General features: G+C 42.6%; 1 protein-coding gene across 1 annotated transcript in view; it reads left to right on the top strand.

Moving 5' to 3' along the window:
• Positions 1–11,844, top strand: part of LOC115139824 (3',5'-cyclic-AMP phosphodiesterase 4D-like) — an 83,662-nt gene extending 71,818 nt beyond the window's left edge. The window contains exons 7-14 of the mRNA XM_029677636.2: positions 2,735–2,828; positions 3,056–3,234; positions 3,433–3,531; positions 3,621–3,785; positions 3,958–4,057; positions 5,274–5,428; positions 5,612–5,917; positions 6,021–11,844. Coding sequence (XP_029533496.1) covers positions 2,735–2,828; positions 3,056–3,234; positions 3,433–3,531; positions 3,621–3,785; positions 3,958–4,057; positions 5,274–5,428; positions 5,612–5,917; positions 6,021–6,497 — 1,575 coding nt within the window. The 3' untranslated portion in view covers positions 6,498–11,844. The remainder of the gene's footprint in view (positions 1–2,734; positions 2,829–3,055; positions 3,235–3,432; positions 3,532–3,620; positions 3,786–3,957; positions 4,058–5,273; positions 5,429–5,611; positions 5,918–6,020) is intronic.
• The last annotated feature ends 310 nt before the right edge of the window (positions 11,845–12,154 follow it).

The raw sequence follows: 12,154 nt of genomic DNA, 5'->3' as shown, positions 1-12,154 counted from the left end.
AGCAAGGTTATTGCTGATCATGAAAGTCAGGACCAAAGACATAGGATGTGTCCCAAATGGCACTCTATTCCTTATATACAGATGTTCTGTCTTTATTTGAACACGCCACAGGAAATTCAAATCTGTAGTTTATTCTACTTTTAAGAAGACTTCTAAAGTTTGTAATTTCCACTTTAAATTGTCGGACTTGATTTCCCCTAATGAAAAATGTATCAACCCCTACAAAAATCCCCATGAATTATTATCCACATAATAATTCACATGTCCTGTAGCTGTAGGATTTTTTTCCTACTATGAGAAACTGGTCAAATGAAGATATCAGATCTGTAGTGCACTACTTCTGACCAGAGGACAAAGCCATGGCCTCATGGTCAAACAAATAGAATACAGCATCATTTATGACCCTGAATGAAGTGCCACACAGTATTCTCTGTGCTTTAAAAACGGTCCCATTCAGACATGTTCCAGACAGCCCAGTGACTGACCCTCGCGCCTTGTGCAAATTGAATGGGATTTATAAATGTATTACACATATTATTTTCTGTGGTCTTCTCTGACTCAACTCCCAGGAAATTAGCCCGAACTATCTCCAGTGTGAATATTGCATGACCAGGATGAGACCATTGCTGCTTCCAGCAACAGTGTCCCACAGATTACCTCAGCTAGATGACACACATCAAGAGTACACTCACACTCATGACACACAACACGCAGTAGTGCCATCAAACACATGCACACACACACAGTACACGCATACAGTATGTCCCCATCCCGCTGCACTGCAGAATTCAAATACCTCCAACCTCAACCAATCACACAGAGAGATGAGCTCACTCTGCTCCAGCCCAGCCAATCATCTCTGGTGATCAAGCACTCTGTTTTCTCGATCCTCTCCCTGATAGGCTGGGTGTGTGTGTGGGTGAGGGCAGCAGCCCGTGTGGTTAACATAGGAGTGTGTGTGAGGGGCAGAGGCAGCCTTATTTAGAAGTCGTTGAGAGGAGAGCTTCTCTCTCCAGGACCACTGGCAGCATCCAGGCATCCTCCTCTCACGTCATCTATTATTCACACCTCCCAGTAGTGTCTTTAGTGTGTGTGTACGGGTTTTACTGTGAGTATGTTTGTCCGTGTGTGCGGGAGGATGCTCTCACCAGAACCACGGGCAGCCAAACGCTGTCCCCAGCTTCCCTAGAGCGCAGCGCTCCAGTCAAAACCCTGGACTATGGCTTTCCCCATGCAGAGGAACGACGCAGAGGAAGAGGCAGATATGACTGACCCTGTTCAGTGAATGGATCTGCAACACACCTCAAGGCCCCTCTTATTCTGGGACTCTACTTTCGCTGTGTTGAGCTGCTTTTGCTGGTGTTGTTTTTGTTCCTCTCCCTCTTTGTTGGCGGTTCTGTCATTCTGCACTGTAGCTGGCTCTAGTCTGCCTGTTCTGTTTATATTTGGACCACATATTGATTTTTATTCTCAAAATGCCTGAGGTCAACTACCTGCACTCTGTGTCCTGGGGATTTCTAAAGGTAAGATGTCAGGTGGATTTTGTTATTCACAATACCATGAATATGTATTTTTCTGATAAAGCAAGTCGTTATTCCTCCGATGAGGTGAGAATGATGTCCTTGCCAGATGAAGGAAAAGCAAGGCTTGTCCCTGACAAACCGGTGGACTTTGTTTATTTGAGCTGCAAAGAGAGAGACAAACGTGTCGTTGGACGTAGTCCACCTGTATTGCTGGTGTTATGAGTTTAAATGGTTGTAATGGCTGGGTGTGCAGTCTGTGGCTCTGATATAGATGGCCGCCAATTGTTTTGATGCTCTTACTGCTGGCTGCATGTTCACAGGACTTATAGCTTATAGCATACAAGGGCCGGGTTTTTTTTTGTATGAAAATGCAGGGATAGAGATATGCTGTATGTGAAAGGTGATCGAGTGCGTTGGTAAATATTTATAGGGCTGTATCAATGGCAGTCACTTTAACAAAGAGTCTTATGTCAAAGTCCAACTGCACAGTAAGTACAATGGGTTTATAATGGCCTCTGATATTGATCTATATTGACCATTCACATACATTATGCATGCTGGCTCCCTAACGCGGGGCGCCACAATTGCCAGGTTGAGAATGAAATGTAAATGTGTGTGTATTCAGATAGTGTCAGCACCACAGCCTTCAGCCTGGTTTCGCAAATCACTGTTGTTTTACGAGTTCTCCTCCACCTTCCTCTTATTGTCCTCCAAATCAAAGACCACATCTACATTTGGGTCTGCCACTCCAATCAGGAGAGAGGGAGCGAGCGACGGAGAGACAGAGGGATAGAGGGAGAATGATAGTGGTTGACAAAGCATTGGGTTACTGATGACATCAGAACTGTGGCTAGTGGGGGGGAGCAGCGGGTATCTCACCTGCTCTGTACCGCTTCTAGCCTCTCAACTGTGTGTGTGTGCGTGTGTCATAGCACGCTGTAGTAGTATTGATTAAAGTGTGGAGTCTCATGGTGTCTGCCATTTCCCTTCTAAAATACTTTTCAGCCCTTATAAATGACTTTGGCCCTCAATGGCAGATATGGTCAGAGTGAATGCTCCAATATGTGCTCCAGGATTCCACCATCTTTGTCCCAAGTCATACAAAATCACGAGTGACACATCCAGTGCAGAATATAACTCAATTTTCCCTGTTTTACTACAAACTCTAACCCCTACTCTCTGCATTTGTCTGTCTGTGTGTTGTGTTCCAGTTCAAGAGAATGTTGAACAGGGAGCTCAGCCACCTGTCTGAGATGAGCCGCTCTGGGAACCAGGTGTCGGAGTTCATCTCCAGTACCTTCCTGGGTGAGTGACCACAGTGACCCCTGGGCTCCTCCCTGCTCATCCGGGGCCCTGTAGAGGCAGGATCTGTGTCCCAAATGGCACCCTATCTCCTATATAACCCAGTACTTTTGACCAGGTCTCATAGGCCGTATTTTGTGTTGTTAATACAGACAGTTTGGACATCCCACTCACGGTCTCTTGTTCTATGTTTTTAACACATAGTCCCTTCTTTATTGTGTTTGACACAGACAAGCAGCACGAGGTGGAGATGCCAACTCCGCAGACGCAGAAGGAGAAGGAAGACAAGAAGAACAGGCCCATGTGTCAGATCAGTGGGGTGAAGAAACTGCAGCACAGCTCCAGCCTCACCAACTCAAACATACCCCGCTTCGGAGTCAAGACAGAGACAGAAGACGAACTGGCTAAGGTGGGCAGCAGTGGGAGAAAGGGGGAGGAGAGGGATTGGGAGGAGACATGAAGAGAGAGGGTAAAGGTCAGAAAATTGAGGGACAGAAAGAGATTGATGGGAGGGGTAGAGAAAGAGGGGAAGACAGACAGAGCGATGCTCTTAAACAGATGTTTACTACTGTATATTGGTGTGTGAAGGGTTGGTTTCCCTTTGCAGGAGCTGGAGGATGTAAATAAATGGGGCCTTAATGTTTTCAAAGTCACTGAGTTCTCTGGGAACAGGCCCCTGACCGTCATGATGCACACTATATTCCAGGTAATTATCACATTTGATCTGCTCTATTTTTGTTGATTGTACTTACATGACTACTAGAATACACAATAATGTTTTACTTTTTCTTATAGGAGAGAGACTTGTTAAAAACGTTCAAAATTCCACTTGACACCTTTATAACATACCTGATGACCTTAGAAGACCATTACCATGGCGACGTGGCCTACCACAACAACATCCATGCTGCTGATGTCACCCAGTCCACTCACGTGCTGCTATCCACCCCCGCTCTAGAGGTTGGACCCCTCGATCAATCAGTCAATCGATTCATCAGTTACATACTTCAGTTTTTATTTGTCAGATTGTAACTGACAGATTTCGGATTGCTGTTATTTGGTGTGTTACTCACCATCTTATCATGTTTGAATGGCTGGTGTGACCCTGTACTGTCCTCTCTGCTGTTCCCAGGCTGTGTTCACCGACCTGGAGATCCTAGCTGCCATATTCGCCAGTGCTATTCATGACGTTGACCACCCTGGAGTCTCCAACCAGTTCCTCATCAACACTAGTGAGTCTGAGTACAGGCCTGACTTAATAGCTACGCCAATGGCTGGCTGGTGCACACGCATGCACACACACACACATACACATAAAAGCCACTCATCAGAGCATGCACGAAAACGTAGACACACACACACGTGCCCAACGCTACACACATGCACACACACTCGAATGAACTGTAGAGATCAATGATGGATGCCCTCTGTCTCTCCTGCGCATCTGGGATCAACACTCACGAGATTCAACCACCCATGTGCACACACACCAGATACCTTCCCCCTCCCAGCTCTGGGACAAATGCTTGTTCTTGGAAGCTCTAAGTACAACAGGAATTGCATCACATACTGTAGAATGCAGTACCAAATAGTATAGTGTAAACACTAGCTTCATTACAAGTGGAAATAGTGTCCTTATTCTACAAATGATCGACCTCTGCAGATGTGTTAAAGAGATTCTCCGGCACTTTTGTATGCTTTTTAGCTGGTAGTTCCGAAACCAATTGTGTACTACGTCACATATGTGCACCACATCATTGCTTTCTATCTCTCTCTCGCTCTGCTGTGTGTGCATCTTGCTAGCTGTCACTCAGATGGCGAGGGGCTGAAGCTCATTGGCTAGAACTCAAATTACTAGGGGGCTAGCCCACGTGGGGGAAATGTAGGGAAAATGGCTCAGCACAGCTTCCAGATAAACAGTCACTTTCAAACTAGGGATTTCATGGCTAATTGATGTAAGCCTGTAATTGTGCTCATAGATTAAGAATGTTTATAAATTGGGTCATTCTGAATGCTCGTTGGCTGAAAGATGTGGTATATGAGACAATATACCACGGGTATGACGCAAAACTACTTGCTCTAATTACATTGGTAACCGGTTCATAATAGCAATAAGGCACCTCAGGGGTTTGTGGTATATGGCCAATATATCACAGCTAACGGCCGTGATATATTGTCGTACATAAGAACAGCCCTTAGCCATGGTATAGCCATTTGCTTGAATTAATTACACATTCACACATCAAGCCCAGCGGTAGGTTTAAAAAATACTTAGTAGTCTCCAAAGTTCCAGAGCATGTGTTTTAAAGTATATATTTCTGTTTTATATATTGACTGGTGAGGCAAAGGACCTCAACAACGTCTCTCCACCGAACCCTGTTTTGTGGATATAATATCACGTTATTTATGTCAAGCATCTGAGTCAGTGTATGTGTGTTTGTCCCCCAGACTCAGAGCTGGCCCTCATGTACAATGACTCATCAGTCCTGGAGAACCACCACCTGGCTGTGGGCTTCAAGCTGCTTCAGGAAGAGAACTGTGACATCTTCCAGAACCTGACCAAAAAACAACGACAATCACTGCGCAAGATGGTCATCGACATTGTGAGTGACTGGATAATCATCAGTAACCAATACGAACGTCTGTGAAATAGTCTCCACATCAGCTTAGAAAATGTCCATGGTTGTACTTGATTGCTTCTGTTAACTTCATATGAAAGTTCTGTTCTATTGCTTTGTCCCTGCCAGTATTGTGACAGCCTGTGTTGCATCTCTGGTGGTCCCCAGGTCCTAGCGACTGACATGTCCAAACACATGAACTTGCTGGCTGACCTAAAGACCATGGTGGAGACCAAGAAGGTGACCAGCTCTGGAGTTCTACTCCTGGACAACTACTCTGACAGGATACAGGTACTGCAGAACATGGTGCACTGTGCGGACCTGAGTAACCCCACTAAGCCCTTGCAGCTGTACCGCCAGTGGACCGATCGCATCATGGAAGAGTTCTTCACCCAGGGGGACAGAGAGAGGGAGAGAGGCATGGAGATCAGCCCTATGTGTGACAAACACAACGCCTCGGTTGAGAAAAGCCAGGTACCCAAACACACCAGACACATTCACAAACACCCAACACACACTCGCACATATCCTTACTGTTGTTTTTAACTAAACCTAAGCCTCCCTCTCCTCTCTCCAGGTAGGCTTCATAGACTACATTGTCCACCCTCTATGGGAGACGTGGGCAGACCTGGTGCACCCTGACGCCCAGGACATCCTGGACACTCTGGAGGACAACAGGGAGTGGTACCAGAGCACCATACCCCAGAGCCCCTCACCTACCCTGGACGAGCCTGAGGATATCAGCCGCCCCCTTGGAGGGGACAAGTTCCAGTTTGAACTCACCCTGGAGGAGGACGGGGAGTCGGACACGGAGAAGGACAGTGGCAGCCAACCCGAGGAGGAGGATGAAGAAGAGAATAGTTGTAGTGACTCGAAAACTCTCTGTACGCAGGACTCTGAGTCGACAGAGATACCACTGGACGAACAGGTGGGGGAGGATGAGGAGGTGGAAGTGGAAGGAGAATCCTCTTCATCGCAACCATCTGTAGTCGAAGAGGAAGAGGAGGGGGAGGATGATCAGAAGAAGGGAGAGGAGAAAGCAGCCGATACATAGCAGTGTATGGACGGGAACTAAACTGTTCTTCTTAGTAACCAGAGATTATTATTTATAGAGTATTTTGGGGTTTTGTGGAGTCTGTCTGTTTTTTTTTTATATATATATATATATATATATATGTTTGTGGTTCCAAAGCGCACGCTGCTCTTCACCCCTTGGTCCCTCCTCTCTCCTCATCCTATTGGTCAGCTTCTTAGACACGCTCACTGGTACTTCTACAAGTTTTTTGCACTCAGGAAAACCCTTTTCCATTCACATTTGTACTGGAGTTGTCTGTGTGTTATTTAACTTTAAACCCTGTCCTACTGTGTTGAAGTTACATTAAGGATTTTGATCAGCCGTTTAAAGTGTGTTTAATGCTGTTTATATACAGTATATCTCCTCCTTTCAGCCTTGCCTGACTGATGGCAGTGTTTCTGTGTGTTATTAAGTGCCGTTCTGCAGAAGTTGCTATAGTATATTTTTTTCTTAGTTCTTTGTACTCCTCAGCAAAGCCAGTGAAACAATGTGCTAAGTTGCTGTGTGGTCTGGATGAATGAAAGCCCAACAGGACACGTCACCATGCAGAGAGGAGCTGCAGCACATGGAGAGAAATGCATTGTGGGAATTTATCAAGACACTTTTCTGAAGTTGAAGTCTTCCTTGAAAACCTGACTGAAAAAAAGGCTAAGATCTTACTAATGCTAGGTTTGACCTCTAGAGTTTTTGTATCATAATGTACGTATCTTTTTTAGGTTTTACTTTTGCTATCCTAGGTTTTACTTTTGTTAACAAAAAGAAAAAGAGAAGTGACTTGAAAGTCAAGTGAAATCTGTTGATGAGAATACCTAGTCTGCCACTGCTTTTCTGTGTGTAAAAGGGTCATTTTCTAGTTATTGTATTTGGGTTAGTATTGGGGAATATTTGCACTCCTTTAAATATATCCAACCTAGCCTCAGGGCAATTCGTAGCATCTGGGACAGACATTTACCCCTTCCATTTAGTATCATATGTTACATTACAAATGGAATAGTGATTGTACAATATTATACAAATTGGAGGATGTGTAGTATCACCTGGTCGAACAATATCATACAAATTGTATTAAGTAAGTTATCGTATGTCTTGGAGGATGTATATGTCTTTGTCTGAGACCAGGCTGCTTGTTGCGTTGCAGGAGAATGTACTTTTCTGGTTAGGAGAATTGACAACAAAGCAGTGGTTAACTTGAGCAGGAGCTCACCAGAGCAGAGTACCGGTACACAAAAAGCTTCTACTGCTTGAGCTTCTGTTCATTTTATAGAATATTAGCTCAAAAGTATTGTGGAGCTCCTGCACAGAAATATAAACCATACCGCCACCCAAAATGAGTACCAGAACCTATTTCAGTCTAAGTCAAGCACTGCGACAAGAATGTATGTAAAACGTTAGAAGGTCCAGGCTGTATCACATCCGGCCGTAATTGGGAGTCCCATAGGGCGGCGCACAATTGGCCCAGCGTCGTCTGGGTTTTCCCGGAGTAGGGCTTCATTGTAAATAGGAATTTGTTCTTAAGTCGCCTCGTTAAGTAAAGGTAAAAATAAATGACAATACAAGGTAAGAATTAGGTTAAGATTAGGTAAAGGGTTGGGGAAGTGTTAGCTAAAATGCTACACATTACTAGATGGTTGCGGTTTACGCCCACCTATCCTTCCCGAGCAACCACATTTCGTTTCTGTCTTAAGTAACCAGACCATTATTCCATTTGTAGCATAACTGAATTGATCATTTTATGTCAAATAGCAAACGTCTAAATTATGAGTCCAGTCTAATATATCGCCCAATTCCAAATCAACCCCCAGCTCCTACCCTCTGTCTACGCACTTGATCTGAGAGGATTGGATATATATTAAGAGTTTCAAAATCCTCTCATATCTACAGGAGTGCCTAGGGGGCAGGTGCTCGGGCTTGATTTTGTCGATTGCATGTTTATCAAAAGTAATTTACACTATTACTCCCATACCACTGTCCCCATGTTTGGTTGTAATAACCATGTAACAATTATTTCCAAGAATGTTTTCGCTGAAAAAAAAATGACATATGTTGACATATAGGCCTACTTTACTTTACGTTCAATTACATAATTTTGTCTGACTGACCAGAAGGACGCCTTTAGGTTCTACTTGTTGTGGCCTGCAGTAATTGTGAGCAAATGTCATCCGACAATGCAATGCTTGTATTGGATATAAGAAGCACCTTTGGTTAAAGGGTTGTGGAAGTCTGAGGGGGGTTTGTTAGCTTTTTTTATATATTGAGTGTGTTGCGACACTTTTTGTGCTAAGCACACAGTAACCTTATTTCCCATTTTCTGTCAATCTTGTCTTCGTTTTCTGATTGTGGTGTAGGGATGTGGTCGATTCTGTTTCTCATTCGGGAAGCAATTTGTTCAAAAATAGCGGTAAGAACATATTTAGCGTTGAAATCCCTCAGATAAAGTAACAGCTTTGTGATATGTCTGAAATATGAAAAGTGACATTATTACAATTAGGCATAGCTTATAAGAAACAAATCCAATTCCAATTCAATAATTGAAAGATCCTCATTTAAAATAAATGTCTATTTTCATCTCTTGAATGGGGAACTAATATTCCTATCCTGAATTTACTTGGAATGGAATTGACCGCAGCCGTTACTGCAGGGCAGTAATATTAGGGCAGTAATATTTACCAACGCACCACATGGTTAATGTTTTCACACGTTAAGAAAATGCCTGTCGTTGTCATGACACTATCCTTTTTGATTTGTTTGTTTTGACCAAGAACACAAGACAATCAGCTCCATGGTGTAGTAGTGGTCTCATAAGAAGTATAGTCGGCTATAGTTAATGCACTGATGTTTTCATATCTCTCTACTTTACTATTTGATTTCAACTCGCCAAAACTCACGTGCACATTTAGGCTTGACAATGCCCTATACACTTAATCCAAGAGACTCTTTCTTTTCCACATTTTCTATTGTTGTTGTTGTTGTTACAATTGATGTTATTATTTATTGCTATGTTTTTCTATTTGTTGTGTCTTTCTTGCCGTATTAGGGTGGGACAGTAAAGCTTTCACTGCAGCATAGAACGCAGTACAGGCTTGCCAGTTACTATACCCAAATATGCTGTTTTTCTAACTATGTACATACAGTATAAAAAACAAAATGTTGAAATGTAAAATATGACTTGCAGTAATGAACATGTCTTTTTAAAGAGTGCTTATTTTAAAAGAAATGTGTCGTTTCTAATGTTTTATTTCATTCTTATTTCCTTGTGCCAAGTTTTTTTCCCCCATTCTCACCGGATGACCTTCCCATAATACAGTTTTTCTAGTTGTATCTCTGTTTACAAACATATATTTATTGTGCTGTAAATACTACCATTACTATTATTATTATTATTCTCCTCATGATGCTGCTTGTTGTAAGTTGATTGACTCATCATCCCTTATGGTGATGGTGTGGCTGTATCATGTCCCTCTTGTTGAGAGAATGTTTATTACACAAAAATTATCCATTGATATCGGTTTTCTGAGAAGCTTGCTTAGAGTGGAGGAGGAGAGGGGAAAGCCAAATTGTTTTCTAGAGGAAGCTGTTCCTTGGCCCATGGGCTGTGCCTTAAATTCAACATGCCATTTTTATGTCTCTCGTTTCTTTTTAATTCTCCTCGTTTGCTGCATTAGAGAGTCTTGGGGTTTGAGCTGACCTCACCCAGACAATGGCCTCCAGTTGTGAAAGGAACTCATTAAATAATGTTGCCTTTTTACTATTACAGCCAAATCAGAAATATTATGTGAACATGGAAAAAAAAGGCAGTACGTGCTATACATTCTGTTGTCAAGGTCGAAAACGGAGGTCATGGCTGTGGAGTTCCTGGTCGACTCAGGCCTAAGATCCACTAGATGAGTGGTGGCTTGGCCAAGCTGGATACGTGGGGTTGGTTGGTCCTATGGGGTTATTAAGCACCGAGATTTAGAGACGCATCCACGTGTTCAGTCACTGCTGCATTTATTTAGGCTGAAACACTCACGATGTGTTGCTCATCCATGCTTGGCAAGCACATCTAACCATACAACATGCAATATCTAAAACCACTAGCATCTTTCTGCCTGGAGAGGAGAAGGCTAGTATTTATATAGTAGGGGGGGGGGTAATCCTAAAAACACATCCTTCGATGGGGACTCTTATTTTGACACACATACTGTAGATTATTAACAGCCATGGACCAATGGAATCAGTGGTTTCTTTTGTCATTGTGTTATATTTTTATGGTATGAAAGGAATACACAAACTGTACGTAACTTCAAAAAGGTCTTCAGGACAATTATTTTTGGGTTATGTCTTTAGAATGCCAACTTGTCTTGAAGTTTCACGAGACAATATAAAGTTATTTTAATGGATTCCTTGTAAATTGCAGTCTATTGAATAGCACTGTAGATCATAAACTTTCTGTAAAAAAAATATTTAAAAAAAGTGAAGAAAAAATGTTTTTTATATGCAACAGATTAAATAAAAGCATGGGTTGATTCTGCCTACCCGTTGGTCTCTTCTGTATCATTATAAAGGGAATTGTACGGTATATTTAGTAAAGATAGGCAGGTCGTTCCAACAATTTGGTGCCTTTTGAGAAGTTTAACTTGGTCAAAAAAAAGTTTGATTTCACCTCATTTTAACATTCTGTCATAAAGAGCACACGTTTTCTCATCCCAAGAGGTTAAATAAAATAAAAACACTATAGTCAGTGCCAGTGGAGGATCCTCAAAGGAGGAAGGGGAGGACCATCCTCCTCAGTGAATTTCATAAAAATATTGAAACATTAAAAACGTTTTTTTAGATAAATCTATACTAAATATATTCACGTCACCAAATGGTCACACACTGATCTGTTTCACCTGTCTTTATACTTGTCTCCACCCCCCTCCAGGTATCGCTCATCTGCCGCATTTACCCCTGTGTATTTATACCTGTGTTTTGTCTTGTCTTGTCAAGCATACCAGTGTTTTTCCCATACTCCTGTTTTCGCTCTAGTCCCTGTTTTCTAGTTTTCCCAGTTTTGACCATTCTGCCTGCCTGCCATTCTGTACCTTATGACACTGCCCTGGATTTACTGACCTCTACTTACCCTGAGCCTGCCTGCTGTTCTGTACCTTTCGAACTCTGCTCTGGATTACTGACCTCTGCCTGCCCTTGACCTGTCGTTTGCCTGCCCCCTGTTTTTGTAATAAACTTTTGTTACTTCGAACTGTCTGCATCTGGGTCTTATCCTGAGGTCTGATACAAATAATTGATTAAAATGCACTGTTTTGCAATGAAGGTCTACAGTAGCCTCAACAGCACTCTGTAAGGTAGCACCATTGTGTAGCAGCTAGTTTCTGTCCTCCAACCTATCAGAGCTCTTGCAGCATGAATTTACATTTTGTCCACCCAATCAAAGGACCAGAAAATGTATCCAGCTAGCTAGTGCTGCATTGCATAAAATGTCATCAGTCGTTGACTCAAAAAGAGAGAAAGACAATCGTTGAAGCGTTTTGAATAAATTAATTTCTAAAAAAAAAGGAAGGAGAATTAAACGAGAGAGAGAGCGAGATAGCTATATTTTGTTGTATTTTTTAAATTTTCTTTCACTTAGCTAGCGAATGCAGTTACTCAAATACTTG

This window comes from Oncorhynchus nerka, linkage group LG13, assembly GCF_034236695.1.
Source record: "Oncorhynchus nerka isolate Pitt River linkage group LG13, Oner_Uvic_2.0, whole genome shotgun sequence".
NCBI classification, from domain to species: domain Eukaryota; kingdom Metazoa; phylum Chordata; class Actinopteri; order Salmoniformes; family Salmonidae; genus Oncorhynchus; species Oncorhynchus nerka.
The sequence above is the reverse complement of the archived record's forward strand: the minus strand, read 5'-3'. Positions and strand labels throughout refer to the sequence as shown.